We start from the raw sequence: 22,769 nt of genomic DNA on the forward strand, positions 1-22,769 counted from the left end.
GTAAAAGTCGACTGTCAGCTGATCCAGCTGTGATCGCAGATATCAGACACTGACGTCGCTTCACGTGACGCTTCAGAGGAAAGGACTTCTCATTTATCTAAAAACACATTTCCTCGTTTCCTCTTATGGTGTCCTTGCGTCTTTCCATGCATTTACTAGTAAACTACGCATACTAAGATAAACATTTAATATTGTCATACAGATGCAAACAACAATTGTATTTTTATCTTTTACTTGGGATCAAATATAGGCTACCCGTGTCTAGTCTATAAAACGCTAGACGTGTTAATTTGATTGTACACTTATACACACACACGGGGAGTGTTGCAAAAACCAAGAAGCTCTTAAACATCCCAATGAAAAACGAGAAGAGGTTTACAAGGTGGCAGAAATGCCACTAAAGAATTTGGAGTTTTATTATTTTATATTTTTCCTGAGATGCTGATACGTAACTATGGTTACGAAATGTTATGACAGTGCGTGTTTTTTAAATGATTCAGTATTTCTCTAAGGGGAAAAAACACAGGGACCAAAGTAAAAGATTGGTATATAACTGATTTTTATTGTCATTTTGGATGAACATTAGGTATAAGGCTATATGAAGAGACAGATCTAAATGTATTTATAGCAATATGACATGATTTCTGCCATTTGCAATAGTGGACTAGAAGCAGGAAGGTTAATGTAGCCGTCTGCTTCTAAAAATAATGCATATACATCAACAGTCCTTCACATTTTCTATTTACAAAATTACAAAAAAAACTAACATTTTCCTCAATCCCATTTCAGATCATTTGCTGTCTTAAGTGACTGAAATAAATAGTCTCCTGATAAATCCTCTAGATTTACATTACAGTTCATTTAGCTGATGCTTTTGTCCAAAGTGACTTACAAGAAGTACAAATAATCATGAGGATACAACTCCAAACAGCAAGAATCTTGCAAGTACATTAGCTACAAATAAGCCAAACCAATGTAAGTGCAACATACAAAGAACTGTTTTGTTTTGTTCCCCCCCCCTCCTCTCTCTCATTCGCCGAGGTGCAGTCGAAACAGGTGAACTTTCAGTCTGCGACAGAAGTTGTGAAGACGGTCTGCTGACATCAATGGGGAGGTCTTTCCACTATTTTGGAGCCAGGATAGCAAACAGGCGGGTTTTGTTTGAGGAGAATCTGGGTCCCTCTCGCAGTGAGGGAGTGGCGAGCCGATTCGCTGATGCAGAGCGAAGTGAACGTGCTGGGGTGTATGATTCGACCATGGCCTGGATGTAGGAAGGGGCTGATCCAGTCACAGCACGGTAGGCCAGCACCAGAGTCCTTGAAGCAGATTCTGGACACCACTGGTAGCCAGTGAAGGGAGCAGAGAAGCTGTGTAGTGTGGGATCTAAATACTCTGAATTCAATTATACATTCAGTTATAATGCCATGCTCTAGCTCTCTTCCTCATTGGCGACTAATAGCACACAGCTCATGAGGTGAAGGACTGAGGGTGAAACCAACAACTGGTGTCAGATCCAGTTCATCCTCTGTAACTCCAGGTGGAGGAGTGAAACGAAAGCGCTGGAGGAGGGAGGTGAAGAAGAGGAAAAGCTCCATTCTGGCCAGACTCTCTCCGGGACACATCCTGCGACCTGTGAGAACAAAGAGTTGCAGCAAGTTTACTAGATCACGTCTTTAGAATCGTATTTTATCTAGACAAAATGGTTGTACCTGCAGAAAAAGGGATGAAGGCATCTCTCCTCATAAATTTACCCTCCTTATCCAGGAAGTGGGAAGGGTCGAAAGTGTATGGGGTTTCCCATTCACTCTCATCATGCAGGACAGACGTAAGAAGAGGAAACACAGTAGTCCCCTGTAGGCAAAAGCAGAGCAGAAGGTGTATCATTGAAAGTATTGGCACCAAAGAACTGTTGGAAACAATCTTACAAAAACAAATGTGTTTGTGCGTCTGACCTTTTTTGATAAAGTAACCCTGGAATGTGACGTCTCGGCTGGTTTTGTGAGGAATGGCCAAGGGGACAATGTTGGCCAGTCTCTGTGTCTCGTGGATGACAGCATCAGTGTACGGCAGGTTCTTACGGTCATCTACTCGGACCTGACGGTTTCCAACCACCCTGCTCAGCTCCTCCTGGACCTGTTCTGGACTCGCATAACATTTAGATTAAATTGGATGAATGGTCAAGTATATAAAATTGGGACTGAAGCGGAAACACTGTAATTTCACCAGGGACAAGTGAGTGGGTTTGTTTTTACACCTTGAAAATGAGGGTACTTGGCCATGAAAAGTAGACCCCACTGAAGTGTTTTTCCTGTAGTATCAGTCCCAGCTGCCAAACAGATTTCTCACGCTGTAGACCAGGTTGTCATCATGATAGTGTGAATCTTTTGTTTCAGACTCCTAGAAAACATAGAGAAAGAAAGTATGGTGGCTCCGAGAGCTCAACACACTGCAAATTAAGAAAGCACATGCAAATAGAAACAACACAAGCAAATGAAGAAAGCTCTTCACCAATTTGACAACACATGTGCAGCATTTAGAGGAGAAGCTCCAAACCCAATGGAAACTCTTTCCAGGGGACACTAAAAGAGGATGCACATGACAGGGACAGCTTGTGTTTTTTTGTGGCTTCTGAAGTTATTGGCTGATGAAGTCTATCCTTGATTGTGATCACATGATTCAGATATTATAATATCTAATGACCATCTGGACAGAGGTGAAAAGTGGGAAAAAAGCCTTTTTGCCCCCCCCCCTTGCTCTTGACCACGGCAATCTTAGAAATGGACCTTCATTTTGATCTAAACTACACATCTGTAAAGGTTTGTGAAAGTTTCCACAGACAGAGAGACGGGATTATAAACACCTGTACTCTAAACCTCTTCTGTGGTCATTCCTGCTACAGTAAGACTCCCTAAGGACCACATTTTGCCACGATGACACACACACACACATTCTCACAAGGTGGAAACAATATCTGCATCACTGTTCTGACTGTTAAAAAAAACTCAAAGGTCATTTTCCAACACCACTGATGGATAACCAAATTCAATAACTAACCAAAACAACAAGCGCTACGTTTGCATCACTTTAAAGTGTCGCCTGGAAGCAGTTTTAGTTGTGTTGTCAGGTACTTGCTGCGATTTTTTCTAAATGCTGCACATGTGTAGTTAAATTCATATTTTCATATGTCGTCAAGCTAGTGATTTGTCTATTTGGGTTAGGGTTATTTATTGTTCATCAGTATTATAAGGCTAGGAGTGGATTCACTGGAGTAAGACACCTCACCTCCAGGTTTAGTTCATGGGTCAGGAATGCATCCACAAAGCATCTGCACAACTCAGGGTTCAAAGTCTCCTTCAGGTCCGCTATTATGTTCATTGTTTCTTGCCTGCTGGCCTCCACGTGTTTCATCAAATCCCTCCAGTTTTTAAGAAAAGGGCCCAGCCAAGGAAACGCGTTGTATATCTGTAAAGGAGCAGAATACAGAACAAATGTTAACAGCCATCAGATCTGAAGTGTTCAGATGGTACCCTTCCAAAAAAATATTAAAACTGATGTGTGCAGGAAAATATAAATAATAATAATAATAATAATCCAAAATTAAGTTTCAAATAAATAATGAACAAATATTTACCTTATAGTTAGTACCAAATTAGACAGTTATATCCAGGATGCTTCTTAGGAAATTATTATTTACAATTTAAAATGATAGAATAAAATTTTAACAGTTTAAGCCAGGAGTCTTCAACCTTTTTTCAGATCAAGGACCCCCAAACTGATGGAGAGATGGAACAGGGATACCCTACTATATATATATATATATATATATATATATATATATATATATATATATATATATATAAAACAAAAAAAACAAAAAAAAAAAAATATATATATATATATATATATATATATATAAATATAAATATAAATATATAAATATAAATATATATATATATATATATATAAATATATAAATATAATATATATATAGTTTAGAAGAGGCTTAAAGAGGGCCATGCGACGGTCCGCTCTGTGTGTCTGCGTGTTTTAGTTAATGTGAATTTAAAGACATTTCAATTTGTGGGGGAAAAATTGGTTGGGAAAAAATAAAGTAACTCTGCGGACCCCCTAGGGATCACGGACTCCCTGTCGAAGACTTTTTAAGCTCTTAAGACTCAGATTTTCTTCTTAATCATCTGAAGTCACTAGATCTGAAATCACTCTCTAGTACCAGGATGGATGCTGTTCCGGTCAGACGAATGACCTCGTGGTCTTTTTCCACCATAGCTTTGAAGTCAGGGTCCTTGTAGTCAAACCTCTTTCCAAACATGAGAGCTGATATAATATTTGAAGCTGCAAAATGAATTGTCTGGGAGTTGTCGAAGGCTTTACCTGAGAGAGAGAGATAAAGTTAGATAGTGAGTGCAACTCATTCAATGGACTGTTGTCAAATAAAGAGGTGCAGAGTTTTAGAAAAGATCATGTTACCTTCTTGTTGTTCAAATTCTTCACTCAGGTAGCCACATTCATCTATGATTTTATCTTCACTAATCCTTTTGCCCATCCCAAAATCTCTCAGTGTACTTAGAGCAAAACGCCTAATTTCCACAAGTCGCCATTGGAAAATATTATGCCTGAACACAAGAGTGGTTGGCTTGTTTATACAAGGACAGAAAAAGGCCAGTAAAACAAACAAACAAACATTTCTCTCTACCGTTTCCTTTGTTGAAATCATAGAATATTGGAGTGACCTCTCGATCTCCAAATTCCTCAGCATGGTTGACCAGAGCTTGTCTGACTGTCTTGTATCCTGCCAGGACCACCACCTTCTTCATTCCAAAGTAGACTCTAAACACTGGACCATATTTTTTGGACAGCTAAAAAGATGGAGGCAAGTAAAAGTGAGACTCACTGTCCTCTATAAGAAATATAATTTACTGAAATCCACTTACCAATACTGAATACATACAAAAATAAATATAAAAACATACCTTAATTGTCTTCTATAGAAGCTTAATAATTTAAAGACATGCAACACATTTCACACATCAACAAGAGAGCGGTCGAGTCTTTTGAGATCCACCTGAAGAAGGTTACCAAGCAGGGGAAGAGGTGTAGGCCCTGGAGGCTCCAACTTCTTGTCCTGGGAGCTGAAGCTGGAGTAACAAAGGTGGAGAAACAGCAGGCCCATAATGGCCACCGACAAGTAGACTGAAATAGAAAACTGGAAAAGATCTTCCAACATGATTCTGCTGTCACCTGGATCTGACTTCTTTTAGAAAACCTTTTCGGTGAACAGCTGTTTCCAAAGTTAAATGAAGAGATAAATCCCTGGTTGTCCCAAATCGGCTTCTAGTTTCAAACAGTTTGAAGAGTCTGCAAAGATGTAACCTCTTTTCATGTACTTTTATGTTCTTCTGTTACTATGCAAAACATTCACTCGTCCTTCACCAGAAAACTGCTATGTGTGCAAGGATGTGTTTTGTGTATCCAACTGATATCTTGTTGTGAGACCAAAAGAACATCTTGCTCAGGACAGATGTCCCGACGGCAACTAATGCTTTGCGAGGTCACCTCATGTGCGATATATGATGTATGTTTTCTGTCTGTCTCCAGCGCTCTTCAGCACTCTCCAGCACTCTCCTGCAGACTGTTTTCGCACTCTGTATGAGTTGTGATTCTGAGATCTCAGAATAAAGTGTCAAAGACGAAACCTGGTTTTCCGTAACTTTATTGAACATCTCACCGAGAACTTCATTATAATATAAAAGAATATTCCACAACAATTTGGTGTCAGAAGTGGGATCACTGCAAATCGTCTACGAACACCGAGGACTACTGGTGGATGGCTGCCGGAATCCTTAGTGGATTCTCCTCTACCTCGACGAAATACACGATCTGAGACGAGAGGACCAGTATCCAGAGTGGGACTGACGAACTGTACGTGATCCAACAAACTCTTTTTCAAAACCTCCGGTGAGATGTATTATTTCTAAATTTATATTACAAAAAGTGTGATTTTAAGATAAACGTAAAATAACATGCCATGTCATCAGTAAGTCATAAATAGAGTCAGGGACTTTATTAAAGAGAATACAAGTGAAAGTCAGGGACTTTGAAGAATTACTCTGGGAGTAAAATACACGGAGACGTCCGAGTATAAAATAACGTAAATCACAGGTTGAAAAGAAACGTTCAGAATGGGTCAGGGATCCAGTGTTAAAGGACAAGATGTCCAAAAGGGATCAAAAGTGGATGACATGTGTAAAAAATACGGACCAGATACTACGTCATGTTTAAAGGTATGGGTTGAGAAACTGAAGGAGGATCATTTAGTGTTGAGGAATTAAGAAAGTTAAAAGTAAGGTTGAGAGAACAAGAGGGAAAAGTAATGTGTTGAAAACAATGAGAGAACATAGAAGACAGTTTATGTTATGGGAGAAGGAAGGGATTATGAAAATGTCAAAGAAACAGTTAACAACCCATTCCACTTCTCTTTACCCAGCTCTGACGGGGTTGGATGACGATTCCTACTCCTGCCGCCGAGTTCCACCTCCGGCCTACCCAGACTCAGTCCAACCACAATTACAACCACTTCCCCACGAAGCCCCTGAAGCCTCTGCTCCTCCTGTCCATCACAAGAAAGGAAAACCCAACACCCGGCAACGACAACGAGACAGAAGACCAGACAGTGACGAGGATGAGAAAAGTGATGACAAACCTCAACTTTTCCCCATGATCCAAGTAATGGGACCTGAAGGAACAGCTTTAGTTTACCGTTCCTGGACATTAGACGACATGAAGGCTGCTCTACACCACCTCCCCGCCATTGAAAATGGAGGAGGTGATTTTGGGGTACAATTGATTCTGTTCTGCCAACAATTCCAGCCCACATTTGTTGAACTAAACAAACTCCTCATGATGAAATTAGGTCCAACTGACTATGCAAAATCATAGTAAGTAACATTTGAACACGTCTTGAAACATCCAGAACGGATCAATAATGAAAACGACGCATATAGAGACGCTCTCACCACACGGGGCATCTCGCAGAACAATTTGTAAAAAAGGTTGACATGACAAAAATATCTGCTTGCCAGCAGAAAATCGACGAAGGCGTTCCTGATTACTACACCCGCCTACACAAAGTCTTTCTTGACAACAGCGGTATCCGAGAGGACGACGCCGCTGAAGGAGTTTGGAACACCCATCTCCGAGCAGCCTTCCTCCAAGGCCTCAGGAAAGACATTTCTGACAAAGTTCAAGAAACATGTATAGGCTGCCAAGACGCTAACATCGCCGAAGTACGACGTTATGCTATTCACTGTGAGAAACAAGCTCAACTGCACAACCAAAACAAAGAAGAAAACAGAAAAGCATCAAAAGAGAAAGCTCAGCTCACGCTCATGCATGCTGTAGCCACAAATGTTGCACCCCCTCATCAAGAGAGGGGGCATGGTCGTTTCAGAGTAAGAGGGAGAGGATTCTCTCAGCCCAGGCAACAAAGCCCGTGACAGTAGCCAAGTGAACAGGGATGTTTCCACTGTGGTGACCCAAACCATTGGGTAAGAGACTGTCCATTACAACCACAACAGTCATCAGGTGGGCACGGCTGGGGAAACAGCAGAGGTTACAGAAGAGGAGGGGGAGGAGGTCCAAATCGTAACCATCATCAGGGTTACAATCAACAGTCCAACTGGCAGGGCGGCCAACCGTCACAGCCATCTGATTGAATAGAGGAGAGGGGGCATGAGAGGCAGGAGAGGATGACGTCACCACCACCCCCGCCATCTGAACAAGGAAGTACAATACACCACACACCACACACACCATCACTCAAACATCAAAAGATACAAGAACTCATTTTAAAGTCTGTACCTAAACAAGCAACGTATTCCATGTACAGAAGCATACAGAAAAATGCCTGTTATACAAATAACTGTGTTTAACAAAGTGTTATCATTTCTTGTTGATTCTGGGGCAACACACTCTGTTATTAAAGCATCTCAATTACCTGACGTCAGACTCAGCGGTCGATCTATATTCTCTATTGGAGCAGGAGGGAACACAGTAAAATAATAATTTACTAAACCTTTAACATGCAGTGATCAACTCACTGGCATTAACGTAAAACATAGTTTTCTCCTCTCACCTGTCTGCCCACTAAATTTGCCAGGGCGTGATTTGATTTTAGACCTAGGTTTGAATCTCTCTTCTACCCCTACAGGGTTAAAAGTCACCAGATCGATTCCTATTATGTATAACGACTCCACTCCGGACACGTCTGGTAATCTCTTGTATGTCTATCAGTGGTGGGTTCCGTTTACACAATCAAAGGGCCTTATTGACTACGCTGTTAAAGCATGGATAACCCCTGGTGCTGATGTCATGAAAAATACAGATATGCATTGTACTGCTCATGTCGCTCCTGATAGAGACAATGAGTTCGAGCAAGGGTATTTTGAGAATTTAAATGATCAGTTAGATCTATCATTCTGTTATTGGAGCTCCAAACGTTATGCTATATCTGTATGTCTCACTCCGACACAAACACAGTTTTACAAAAGCTGAGCCACACATCTCGATTTCTAAAAATCCTACAGAGCAATGGTGGGATTTAGGCCCATGGGTAAAAATAAATAATCATTTAATTGACTGGTGTCCGACGCACACACCTAACATTGTGTCATGACTCTGGATTTGTGTTCCTGTTTTATTTTGTAGAGTTCACCTCCCTTGTGTCATGTCTTGTGTTTACTTCCTGTCTTTGTGTGGTTTCCCACCATCGTCAGCGTCGGTTCCGCCGGCCCCTGATTGTTTCCACCTGTTCCCACTCACCTCTTGTATAAATTGTCCTGTCTCCCCTTGTCGTGTGTCAGTTCGTCTTGTCATATCCTTGTGAGATCATGTGCAACTACCAGTGTTCCATGAAGTGTGCTTTTCAGAGAAATTTGTATATCCTCCTTGTGAGCGTTTTTGTTGTTTTTTGGAAGTAAAGTTTTGGTTCATTCTACACTTTACCCTTGTGTCTGGAGTCGTACAATTGAGTCCTCCTTCCCTGTGTCTGAGGCGTAACAGAACGAACTGACTAGAATGGACTCAGCCGACTCCAAAGGACTTCGGGACGCCCTATCACTCCGGGGAGTGATGATCCAGCAGCATGAGAATCAGCTGGTATCAGTCAGTCGAGGAATCCAGGACTTAGCAGACCGTCAAACAGAGTTCCAAGCCTCTGTTTTGTCTGAAGTACACCTCCTGACAACACAGATGCAACAGCTCCTCACTCGCCTGCAGACTGCTACTCTAGTGAAGTCTCCTGCTGCAGGTTCCTCTTCTCCTGTCTCGGTTCCTGCTGCCGGGCCGCGGCAGACTTCAGTTCCTGCTGCCGGACCTCCGCAGACCTCCGTTCCTGCTGCCGGACCTCCGCAGACAGTTGTTCGCCTGCCGCCTCTCGAGACCGCACTCCATGCTTTCACCTGGTCCCTCGAGACCCCAGTCCCTGCATTCCCCCGGCCCCTCGAGACCCCAGTCCCTGCGTTACCCCGGCCCCTCGAGACCCCAGTTCCTGCATTTCCCTCAAACCTCGAGACCCCAGTTCCAGTGGTCCCCTTGACGCCCGTGTTCTCCTTGATGCTCGAGACCCCCATGCTCCCCCTCCCTCTTGAGACCCCCGTGTTCGCCTTGATGCTTGAGAACCCCGTGCTTCAACTCGACCTCCTGAGCGGCTCCTTCGACCCCCAGCCCGGCCTCCCCAGCAACTTCGCCGGTCTTCAGCCCGACCTCCTGAGCGGCTCCTTCGACCCCCAGCCCGGCCTCCCCAGCAACTTCGCCGGTCTTCAGCCCGACCTCCTGAGCGGCTCTCCGGCCCCCAGCCCGGCCTCCCCAGCAACTTTGCCGGCTTCCAGCCAGGTCTTTCCGCCGGCCTCCTGCGCGGCTTCACCTGCCTCCATTCCGGCATCTCCGCCGGCCTCCTAAGCAGCTCCACCCGCCTCCAGCCCAGCCTCCTGAGCAGTTCTGCCCGCCTCCATCCCGGCCTGTCCGCCGGCCTCCCGAGTGGCTTCGACAGCTTCCAGCCCGGTCTTCAGCCCGGTCTTTCCACCGGCCTAATGAGCCATGTTGGCCCCTGGATTCAGGTACGGCTGTAATTCAATATGTTGACGACATTATGATTGCATCTCCCTCTAAGGAACAGTGTGAAGTTGATACAAGACTTTTACTTTGCATTTGTCCGCAGAAGGCCATAAAGCCTGCCTGTCTAAACTTCAGTTCTCCCTGCCTACTGTCACCTTTTTAGGTCATGTCATTTCCGGAGAGGGGAAAACACTGTCTCCTAAAAGAATACAGGCTTTACAGTCCATTCCAAAGCCTGTCACAAAGAAACACATGATGCCATTTCTGGGCATGGCTTCCTACTGTAGATGTTTTATCCCTAACTACTCTCAAGTTGAGCAGCCACTTAGGGATATCACACACACTCCAGGCTCCACTGCTAACACAGTGCTAGTCTGGAATCCAGAGGCAGACAAAGAATTTGTTAACATGAAAATGTTGTTGTTGCCTGATCCGAACAAACCTTTTGTGCAAGCAGTAGATGAAAAAGGAGGATGCATGACGTCTGTCCTTCTTCAGTCACATGGCTCACACCTACGTCCGGTGGCGTATTTTTCAGGCAAATTAGACCCAGTTGCAAGCAGGCCTTCCAGCAGGCCTTCCAACATGCCTCCGTGTAATCGCAGCAGCAGAAAAGGCTCTGATAGCCTCAAGGGACATAGTTGCCTATGCTCCACTAACTCTGCTCGTTCCTCATTCTGTTGCACTCATTCTCCTTGAGCAAAGGACTAGCCATTTGTCGGCAGCCAGATATCTTCGCTATCACACATGTTTATTAGACATGCCAAATGTTACTGTTCAACCATATAAAACCATTAATCCTGCCTCTCTTTTACCTCTTCCTACAGACGGAGAGCCTCACAATCTCTCACACGATTGTTTGGCGGAATTAGAACTCACCTGCACACCATGACCCGACCTCAGTGATGTGCCCCTATTCGATCCAGATCTGGAGCTCTACGTAGATGGCTCTGCCTCTCGTGACTCTACTGGCAAAAATAGGGTTGGTTTCGCTGTCGTCACTGCAGTTGATGTGTTGTGTTCTGGTTCTCTTCCCCTCTAACTATTCTGCCCAAGTTGCAGAACTCGTTGCCCTGACTGAAGCGTGCCGCTCCGCCGCAAGTCAGGCTGTGAACATTTACACCGACTCTCTTTACGCTTTCGGTGTTGTCCATGATTTTGGTGCGTTATAGAAACATAGGAAGTTTCTCAAATCTGATGGTAAGCCCATTCTGAATTCCAAATTGGTTGCTGCGCTACTAGAGAGCATTTTATTGCCCTCCCGAATTGCTGTATGCAAATGTACTGCTCACACCCAGGGCATTGACCCCATTTCGCAAGGTAATGCATGTGCCGAAGCCGCTGCTAAATTGGCTGCTATGAGATCAGATGTATATGGTTCACCATGTATGGTCACTCAGACAGCTCCCACCCAACTGCCCGCGCAGGTTTTCGCGTCTCTAAACGAACATGCAAAAGCATGTCATGGACCGTGAAAAAGCTGTGTGGCGCTCCTGTGGTGCCTCTTTCACTCAAGACACAGGTGTGTGGATGGGTCCCGAGGGTCTACCACGTCTCCCTAAACATTTCTTTTGCCCATTATGCTAAGTTGACACATGGGTTAGACCATGTGTCAAAAGGGGGGATGTTTGATGTTGATTTTGGTTCACCAAAGGTTTCACCGTGGCTGCAGAGAAGCACTGCCACGCATGCGTTACCTGTCTGACTCAAAACCTGCCTGTACGACCAATGGCATTGAGAGAAACAGAACAGTTCTGTGCATTTTTAGTACTAACCGATCCTGTGAAAGGAGGCAACTCCTGGTGGTTCGCAAAAGAGTCACTACCTGCACCATGTGTGTTTATGTCCAACGCCACCCTTCGCGCCACAAATGCATCTCAGCTAAAACCAAGTACGTTTGAAATGTATGCACCAGTAGCAAGCGTTCACCCTAGCTTCCTACAGAATTTGACTCATGTCCTATGCATAATCCGTAGGAAGAGCCATGTAGGCATGTTTTTAGGGACTACAAAGAATTGTCAACGGATCCTAAACGGCACCTGTGGTCCCGGCGAATTCAACAAAACAGTATGTGTACTAGCTAATATCCCAAATCGCATAAACTCCTCTATGGCGTTTCCCTCTGTCACACACACCTCAACACTCCTAGCCTGGACTTCTGATGCCGGAGCAGGAGCCCCATAAAATTACGTCTGGCTATGCGGAAATAAATTGTACCAGACTTTGGCACTAGTATGGACTGGCACATGCACTCTAGTAGATCTGATACCAGCGGTCACCATTTTAGATTCTTTATTGTACACCACTCACCAGTATCCAGACACTTCTCCGGGAGAAAAAGGGTTCAGCGGTATATTTCCTTGGTGGGGTGTTATAAATAATGCTCACAATATCGATAAGACTCATACCCGTTTAGAAAATCTCACATTCGAGGTTACACAGGGTTTCCAAGCATTCACTCCATTTATGGTAGCAAGTAGAAACATGTTGCTACAGCATCATATGGGCCTTGACATTTTGTTAGCTTACAACGAATAGGAGGACTACTCTCCACGAACAGTTACTTTCTCATGACTAGTCATTATGAAGTGCACATGAAAATGAATTAAACAGAGGGACCAAAGTAAAAGATTGGTATATAACTGATTTTTATTGTAATTTTGGATGAACATTAGGTATAAGACTATGTGAAAAGACAGGTCTACATTTATTTATAGTAATATGACATATATATATATATAGTAATATGACATATATATATATATAGTAATATGACATATATATATATATATATATATATATATATATATATACATATATATATATATATATATATACATATATATATATAATACATACTTTTTTTTTTTTTTTTTTTTAAACATCAATTTCTTGTATTCTAACAAAGCAATGGAAATAACTTAATAGTTTAAAGACATACAACATATTTCTCACATCAACAAGAGAGCGGTTGAGTCTTTTGAGATCCACCTGAAGAAGGTTACCAAGCAGGGGAAGAGGTGTAGGCCCTGGAGGCTCCAACTTCTTGTCCTGGGAGCTGAAGCTGGAGTAACAAAGGTGGAGGAACAGCAGGCCCATAATGGCCACTGACAAGTAGACTGAAATAGAAAACTGGAAAAAATCTTCCAACATGATTCTGCTGTCACCTGGATCTGACTTCTTTTAGAAAACCTTTTCACTGAACAGCTGTTTTCAAAGTTAAATGAAGAGATAAATCCCTGGTTGTCCCAAATCGCGCTTCTAGTTTCAAACAGTTTGAAGAGTCTGCAAAAATGTAATCTCTTTTCACCTCTCTGGGTGGGGCATGTGACCAAGTCTCCTAATTGATAAGTCCTCATTCCTAGATCCTCACTTGGACCGGAAGTTGTAATGATGCGCCATCTCGAAGACCCTCCCAAATCTATTATTTCTGATCCTAGAACATTCAAATTTAATACACCCATGGGAGGAGCGAGGAGCGATCTCTGAGGAGCGAGGATACACGAGAGCAGCCGACACGGAAGTCTTTCAGCAGCCGACACGCCGCCTCATTGGATATCAGTTATTGATTGTACACCACAGCTGATCGGACTGATCTGATGTTTCAACATCACTGAAATACCGCAGTGAAGACAGACACCAGATTAAACTCAATTGCAACACTGTTTTAATATTATATGTGTTGTTTGATTTACCATCTAGTTTACCACAAACAACAAACTACAAACAACTTTCTTAATTTATAAGAAATTGTTTTCTGTTCATGATCTGTTATTTCTCCCATTAACGTTGATTATAGATACAATTTAATTAAGAGAGAATCAAAGAGTCTGTCTGTCAGCAAGAAACACTTTTTGCATTTACATTTTTATTTATCGTCATCTCCATTCAGTCACATGTGAGGCTGATCATCCCTGAGTGTTTGATATGAATTATGTATTGTCCCTGAAACATTAAGTCTAATAAATAATGTCCAGTGTTCAACAGACTCCATAAGCATATTCTGGGTTATAAATAAAGAATTCACAATCAGAATATCATAACATATTGACCCAAATAATATAAATGCATTCTGCCCGTAGAAAAGGTCCCCGTCTCAGCAGGACACAGTATTCCGTATAAAGACAGACTGCAGGTTGTTATTCATGTGCAGGTGTTTGTTAGACAGGTACCAGACTGCTGCTGCTGCTCTGGCAGTGATAACTGGGCCTTTATTACACAGTGCACATGTGTGCACACACAAACTCCATCAAAAGTCTCCACAGCTGTAAAAGTCGACTGTCAGCTGATCCAGCTGTGATCGCAGATATCCATACCTGTCAACCCTCCCGTTTTTCCCGGGATTATCCCGTATTTTTACTTCCATCCCGTTTTTCTCCCGTTTACATATTTTCCTGTAATTATCCCATATTTTTAACCTTTCAAAAATAAATTTAAAAAGGCCTAATTAAAAAAAGTGTAAAGTGGCCTCCGGTAGAGCAGATGACAGTATTATGTTTAACATTAGCTGAAAAACGTTATCCGCCAGTAAACACACAGAAGAAGAAAACAGGAACAATAACACAAAAGAAGAAGACGCGAACATATGATGAGAGTCACAGTGAACGGGAGATAGATGGAGACGCGGTTTAACCTGCTGTGGGGTTTTGAAGCCCAAAGGGCGCTGAGATAGTCTTTCAATTGAATCCAGTAAACTTCTAGTTGATCAAGATACTTATTTATTTAAAGTGATGATGACAGCAATGTCAAAAAATACCCTCAGCCGAGGACACTTTCACACACCAAGTCCACAGTCCGAATCAATAAAGAGCCAGTTAGCTGTCTGTTGGTACAAGTAAAGTGGTCCAAAAACATCATAAACATTTTGCTATATTCTCTACTGAAGGGTGTCGTCGTCCCTCATTGGTCCATGTTGGAGCGGTTATGCCCCTTGGTGGGCCGTCTTGTTGTGGCGAGATGGAGGTGGACCTGAAACTCTTTGAACAGAACCTACAGTGCTTCACATTCATAACTAAATAGTGCTCATTATACATTTGTGCAGAAATACATGTTGTGCAATAATACATTTTGATTGAGGTGGACGAGTACATGTGATAATCATTAAATGTGACACAATACATAATACATTTTGATTGAGGTGTACGAGTACATGTGATAATCATTAAATGTGACACAATACATAATACATTTTGATTGAGGTGTACAAGTACATGTGATAATCATTAAATGTGACACAATACAATCAGGAGTTTATTTACTTCACACTGCCAAACAAGTTAAAACTTTATGTAAGTACCAAATGGGAGGAGACCTTCCCTTATTTATTAAAAGCAGAGTCGGGACAACTCGTGCTTTTTGTAAAGTGTGCCATTCAGATGTTAGCATCGCACACGGCGGAATAAGCGATGTTCGCCAGAATGAACAATCGTCCAAGCACAAGCACGCCAAGAAGCACAAAAACATACACTGTCAATGACTTCATGTGTGACAAGAACTGTGTCAGAGGCAAACCAAGTGACCAAAGCTGAGGGAAAGATGTCGATGCTTTGCGCTAAAAATAATGTAGCCTTCTGCTTCTGCGATGATTTCAGTCGCAGTGTAGCGGACATGTTTCCAGACTCTGACATCGCATGGAAGTCCTCGTGGGGGAAACAAAAGCCACACAACTCATCATCAAATAAATTGATAATAACTCATCAAATAAAATACAAAAATCTTATAAACATGTCTGTACAAGTAATACATACTTTAAATAAACATGTACCCGTCCCTTATGTGTTTACGTTTACATTGGTGGCTGAGAGCTGTTAAAGTATGGGCGGAGTCCGGCAAAACATTTCCTTTATTTTGAAATTCCAATGTTGACAGGTATGCAGATATCAGACACGGACGTCGCTTTACGTGACGCTTCAGAGGAAAGGACTTAATATTGTCATACAGATGCAAACAACTTAAGGTACAATTGTATTTGTATCTTTTACTTGGGATCAAATATAGGCTACCCGTGTCTAGTCTATAAAACGCTAGACGTGTTAATTTGATTGTACACTTATACACACACACGGGGAGTGTTGCAAAAACCAAGAAGCTCTTAAACATCCCAACGAAAAACGAGAAGAGGTTTACAAGGTGGCAGAAATGCCACTAAAGAATTTGGAGTTTTATGATTTAATAATATTTTTCCTGAGATGCTGATACGTAACTATGGTTACGAAATGTTATGACAGTGCGTGTTTTTTAAATTATTCAGTATTTCTCTGAGGGGAAAAAAAACACAGGGACCAAAGTAAAAGATTGGTATATAACTGATGTTTATTGTCATTTTGGATGAACATTAGGTATAAGGCTATGTGAAGAGACAGATCTAAATGTATTTATAGCAATATGACATGATTTCTGCCATTTGCAATAGTGGACTAGAAGCAGGAAGGTTAATGTAGCCGTCTGCTTCTAAAAATAATGCATATACATCAACAGTCCTTCACATTTTCTATTTACAAAATTACAAAAGAAACTAACATTTTCCTCAATCCCATTTCAGATCATTTGCTGTCTTAAGTGACTGAAATAAACTGTCTCCTGATAAATCCTCTAGATTTACATTATAGTTCATTTAGCTGATGCTTTTGTCCAAAGTGACTTACAAGAAGTACAAATAATCATGAGGATACAACTACAAACAGCAAGAATCTTGCAAGTACATTAGCTACAAATAAGCCAAACCAATGTAAGTGCAACATACAAATAACTGTTTTGTTTTGTTCCCCCCCCCCCCCCTCCTCTCTCTCATTCGCCGAGGTGCAGTCGAAACAGGTGAACTTTCAGTCTGCGACAGAAGTTGTGAAGACGGTCTGCTGACATCTATGGGGAGGTCTTTCCACTATTTTGGAGCCAGGATAGCAAACAGGCGGGTTTTGTTTGAGGAGAATCTGAGTCCCTCTCGCAGTGAGGGAGTGGCGAGCCGATTGGCCGATGCAGAGCGAAGTGAACGTGCTGGGTTGTATGATTCGACCATGGCCTGGATGTAGGAAGGGGCTGATCCAGTCACAGCACGGTAGGCCAGCACCAGAGTCTTGAAGCAGATTCTGGACACCACTGGTAGCCAGTGAAGGGAGCAGAGAAGCTGTGTAGTGTGGGATCTAAATACTCTGAATTCAATTATACATCCAGTTATAATGCCGTGCTCTAGCCCTCTTCCTCATTGGCGACTAACAGCACACAGCTCATGAGGTGAAGGACTGAGGGTGAAGCCCACAACTGGTGTCAGATCCAGTTCATCCTCTGTAACTCCAGGTGGAGGAGTGAAACGAAAGCACTGGAGGAGGGAGGTGAAGAAGAGGAAAAGCTCCATTCTGGCCAGACTCTCTCCGGGACACACCCTGCGACCTGTGAGAACAAAGAGTTGCAGCAAGTTAACTAGATCACGTCTTTAGAATCGTATTATATCTAGACAAAATGGTTGTACCTGCAGAAAAAGGGATGAAGGCGTCTCTCCTGATAAGTTTACCCTCCTTATCCAGGAAGTGGGAAGGGTTGAAGTTGTATGGGGTTTCCCATTCGCTCTCATCATGCAGGACAGACGTAAGAAGAGGAAACACAGTAGTCCCCTGTAGGCAAAAGCAGAGCAGAAGGTGTATCATTGAAAGTATTGGCACCAAAGAACTGTTGGAAACTATCTTACAAAAACAAATGCGTTTGTGCGTCTGACCTTTTTGATAAAGTAACCCTGGAATGTGACGTCTTGGCTGGTTTTGTGAGGAATGGCCAAGGGGACAATGTTGGCCAGTCTCTGTGTCTCGTGGATGACAGCATCAGTGTACGGCAGGTTCTTACGGTCATCTACTCGGACCTGACGGTTTCCAACCACCCTGCTCAGCTCCTCCTGGACCTGTTCTGGACTCGCATAACATTTAGATTAAATTGGATAAATGTACGAGTACATAAAATTGGGACTAAAGCGGAAACACTGTAATTTCACCAGGGACAAGTGAGTGGGTTTGTTTTTACACCTTGAAAATGAGGGTACTTGGCCATGAAAAGTAGACCCCACTGAAGTGTATTTCCTGTCGTATCAGTCCCAGCTGCAAACAGATTTCTCACGCTGTAGACCAGGTTGTCATCATGATAGTGTGAATCTTTTATTTCAGACTCCTAGAAAACATAGAGAAAGAAAGTACGGTGGCCCCGAGAGCTCAACACACTGCAAATTAAGAAAGCACATGCAAATAGAAACAACACAAGCAAATGAAGAAAGCTCTTCACCAATTTGACAACACATGTGCAGCATTTAGAGGAGAAGCTCCAAACCCAATGGAAACTCTTTCCAGGGGACACTAAAAGAGGATGCACATGACAGGGACAGCTTGTGGTTTTTTGTGGCTTCTGAAGTTATTGGCTGATGAAGTCTATCCTTCATTGTGATCACATGATTCAGATATTATAATATCTAAAGACCATCTTGCCTCAACGTCAAATCTGGACAGGGGTAAAAAGTGGGAAAAAAGCCTTTTTGCCCCCCCTTGCTTAGACCACGGCAATCTTAGAAATGGACCTTCATTTTGATCTAAACTACACATCTGTAAAGGTTTGTGAAAGTTTCCACAGACAGAGAGACGGGATTATAAACACCTGTACTCTAAACCTCTTCTGTGGTCATTCCTGCTACAGTAAGACTCCATAAGAACCACATTTAGCCACAATGATACACACACACACACACACACACACACACACACACACACATTCTCACAAGGTGGAAACAATATCTGTATCACTGTTCTGGTTGTTAAAAAAAAACTTAAAAGTAATTTTCCAACACCACTGATGGATAACCAAATTCAATAACTAACCAAAACAACAAGCGCTACGTTTGCATCACTTTAAAGTGTCGCCTGGAAGCAGTTTTAGTTGTGTTGTCAGGTACTTGCTGCGATTTTTCTAAATGCTGCACATGTGTAGTTAAATTCATATTTTCATATGTCGTCAAGCTAGTGATTTGTCTATTTGGGTTAGGGTTATTTATTGTTCATCAGTATTATAAGGCTAGGAGTGGATTCACTGGAGTTAGACACCTCACCTCCAGGTTTAGTTTACGGGTCAGGAATGCATCAACAAAGCATCTGCACATCTCAGGGTTCAAAGTCTCCTTCAGGTCCGCTATTATGTTCCTTGTTTCCTCCATGCTGGCCTCCACGTGTTTCATCAAGTCCCTCCAGTTTTTAAGAAAAGGGCCCAGCCAAGGAAACGAGTTGTATATCTGTAAAGGGGCAGAATACAGAACTAATGTTAACAGCCAACAGATCTGAAGTGTTCAGATGGTACCCTTCCAAAATAAATATTAAAACTGATGTGTGCAGGAAAATATAAATAATAATAATAATCCAAAATTAAGTTTCAAATAAATAATGAACAAATATTTACCTTATAGTTAGTACCAAATTTGACAGTTATATCCAGGATGCTTCTTAGGAAATTATTATTTACAATTTAAAATGACAGAATAAAATGTTCCAAATATTTTAAGGACGACAACAGTTTAAGCTAGGAGTCTTCAACGTTTTTTCAGATCAAGGTACCCCAAAATGATGGAAAAGGGACTCCCTACTAATATATATATATATATATATATATATATATATATATATATATATATATATATATAATATATATATATATATATATATTATATTTAATATATATATATATATATATATATATATAAATAAATAAAACACACAGACATATTTATCTATCATATCTATCATCATCATATATATATATATATATATATATATATATGTAGATATCTATCTATCTATCTAGATAGATAGATATCTATATATCTATATAGATATATAGATATATAGATATATATATATAAATATATCTATATATCTATATATATATATATATATATTGTTTAGAAGAGGCTTAAAAAGGTCCATGCGACGGTCCGCTCTGTCTCTTTCTGTAGGTGAAGGTGTGTGTGTGTGTGTGTGTGTGTGTGTGTGTCTGTGTGTGTGTGTGTTTGTCTGTGTGTCTGCGTGTTTTAGTTAATGTGAATTTAAAGACATTTCAATTTGTGGGGGAAAAATTGGTTGGGAAAAAATAAAGTACCTCCGCGGACCCCCTAGGGATCACGGACTCCCTGTCGAAGACTTTTTAAGCTCTTAAGACTCAGATTTTCTTCTTAATCATCTGAAGTCACTAGATCTGAAATCACTCTCTAGTACCAGGATGGATGCTGTTCCGGTCAGACGAATGATCTCGTGGTCTTTTTCCACCATAGCTTTGAAGTCAGAGTCCTTGTAGTCAAACCTCTTTCCAAACATGAGAGCTGATATAATATTTGAAGCTGCATAATGAATTGTCTGGGCGTTGTCGAAGGCTTTACCTGAGAGAGAGAGATAAAGTTAGATAGTGAGTGCAACTCATTCAAAGGACTGTTGTCATATAAAGAGGTGCAGAGTTTTAGAAAAGATCATGTTACCTTCTTGTTGTTCAAATTCTTCACTCAGGTAGCCACATTCCTCTATGATTTTACCTTCACTAATCCTTCTGCCCATCCCAAAATCTCTCAGTGTACTTAGAGCAAAACGCCTCATTTCTTTCCACAAGTCGCCATTGGAAAATATTATGCCTGAAAACAAGAGTGGTTGGCTTGTTTATACAAGGACGGAAAAAGGCCAGTAAAACAAACAAACAAACATTTCTCTCTACCGTTTCCTTTGTTGAAATCATAGAATATTGGAGTGACCTCTCGATCTCCAAATTCCTCAGCATGGTTGACCAGAGCCTGTCTGACTGTCTTGTATCCTGCCAGGACCACCACCTTCTTCATTCCAAAGTAGACTCTAAACACTGGTCCATATTTTTTAGACAGCTGAAAAGATGGAGGCAAGTAAAAGTGAGACTCACTGTCCTCTATAAGAAATGTAATTTACTGAAATACACTTACCAATACTGAATACATACAAAAATAAATAAAAAAACATACCTTAATTGTCTTCTATAGAAGCTTAATAATTTAAAGACATACAACACATTTCTCACATCAACAAGAGAGCGGTCGAGTCTTTTGAGATCCACCTGAAGCAGGTTACCAAGCAGGGGAAGAGGTGTAGGCCCTGGAGGCTCCAACTTCTTGTCCTGGGAGCTGAAGCTGGAGTAACAAAGGTGGAGGAACAGCAGGCCCATAATGGCCACCGACAAGTAGACTGAAATGGAAAACTGGAAAAGATCTTCCAACATGATTCTGCTGTCACCTGGATCTGACTTCTTTTAGAAAACCTTTTCACTGAACGGCTGTTTCCAAAGTTAAATGAAGAGATAAATCCCTGGTTGTCACAAATAGAGTTTCTAGTTTCTACCTGCGGTTTCAACCTGTTTGAAGTGTCTGCAAAGATGTAACCTCCTTTCACCTCTCTGGGTGGGGCTGTAGAACAAGGATCGTCCCAAGTCTCTTATTTGATAGGTCCTCACTCCTAGATATTCTCTTAGACCGGACGTTGTTCTGAAACACCTTCTTGAAGACCCTCCCAAATCTCTTATTTCTGCTCTTAGGACCTTTCATTTAATACACCCATGGGAGGAGCGAGGAGCGATCTCTGAGGAGCGAGGAGCGAGGACACACGAGAGCAGCCGACACGGAAGTCTTTCAGCAGCCGACACGCCCCCTCATTGGATATCAGTTATTGATTGTACGCCACAGCTGATCGGACTGATCTGATCTTTCAACATCACTGAAATACCGCAGTGAAGACAGACACCAGATTAAACTCAATTGCAACACTGTTTTAATATTATATGTGTTGTTGGATTTAACATCTAGCTTACCACAAACAACAAACTACAAACAACTTTCTTCATTCATAAGAAATAGTTTTCTATTCATGATCTGTTATTTCTCCCATTAAAGTTTATTATAGATACAATTACATTCAGAGAGAATCAAAGAGTCTGTCTATCAGCAAGAAACACTTTTTACATTTACATTTGTATTTATCGTCATCTCCATTCAGTCACATGTGAGGCTGATCATCCCTGAGTGTTTGATATGAATTATGTGTTGTCCCTGAAACATTAAGTCTAATAAATAATGTCCAGGGTTCAACAGACTCCATAAGCATATTCTGGGTTATAAATAAAGAGTTCACAATCAGAATATCATAACATATTGACACAAATAATATAAATGCATTCTGCCCGTAGAAAAGGTCCCCGTCTTAGCAGGACACAGTATTCCGTATAAAGACAGACTGCAGGTTGTTATTCATGTGCAGGTGTTTGTTAGACAGGTACCAGACTGCTGCTGCTGCTCTGGCAGTGATAACTGGGCCTTTATTACACAGTGCACACTCCATCAAAAGTCTCCACAGCTGTAAAAGTCGACTGTCAGCTGATCCAGCTGTGATCGCCGATATCAGACACGGACGTCGCGTCACGTGACGCTTCAGAGGAAAGGACTTCTCATTTATCTAAAAACACATTTCCTCGTTTCCTCTTACCTCGCATGGTGTCCTTGCGTCTTTCCATGCATTTACTAGTAAACTGCGCATACTAAGATAAATATTTAATATTGTCATACAGATGCAGGTACAATTGTATTTTTATCTTTTACTTAGGATCAAATATAGATC

General features: G+C 41.7%; 1 protein-coding gene and 1 pseudogene across 1 annotated transcript; both read right to left on the reverse strand.

The window, feature by feature from the left end:
* Positions 1-1,354: 1,354 nt before the first annotated feature.
* On the reverse strand, positions 1,355-5,266 carry LOC115012052 (cytochrome P450 2K1-like; annotated as a pseudogene).
* An 11,883-nt stretch (positions 5,267-17,149) lies between these two features.
* Positions 17,150-21,460, reverse strand: LOC115011916 (cytochrome P450 2K1-like). The gene is made up of 9 exons (XM_029437196.1): positions 21,184-21,460; positions 20,851-21,013; positions 20,621-20,770; positions 20,364-20,524; positions 19,208-19,387; positions 18,141-18,282; positions 17,840-18,024; positions 17,597-17,738; positions 17,150-17,517 (listed from the first exon to the last, which is right to left on the reverse strand). The coding sequence occupies exons 1-9, from the start codon at positions 21,379-21,381 to the stop codon at positions 17,330-17,332; spliced, it is 1,509 nt and encodes a 502-aa protein (XP_029293056.1). The 5' UTR covers positions 21,382-21,460; the 3' UTR covers positions 17,150-17,329.
* Between the last annotated feature and the right edge of the window lie 1,309 nt (positions 21,461-22,769).

This window comes from Cottoperca gobio, chromosome 8, assembly GCF_900634415.1.
Source record: "Cottoperca gobio chromosome 8, fCotGob3.1, whole genome shotgun sequence".
NCBI classification, from domain to species: domain Eukaryota; kingdom Metazoa; phylum Chordata; class Actinopteri; order Perciformes; family Bovichtidae; genus Cottoperca; species Cottoperca gobio.

Bases quoted from the DNA above. Each gene is read 5' to 3' on its own strand.
- LOC115011916 (XM_029437196.1), bottom strand. From the start codon at position 21,381: ATGTTGGAAGATCTTTTCCAGTTTTCCATTTCAGTCTACTTGTCGGTG. The intron at 18,283-19,207 runs GTGAGGTGTCTA...TATGTTTTCTAG, and splicing joins CCCGTAAACTAAACCTGGAG to GAGTCTGAAATAAAAGATTC. The intron at 18,025-18,140 runs GTGTAAAAACAA...ATGCGAGTCCAG, and splicing joins CAAGTACCCTCATTTTCAAG to AACAGGTCCAGGAGGAGCTG.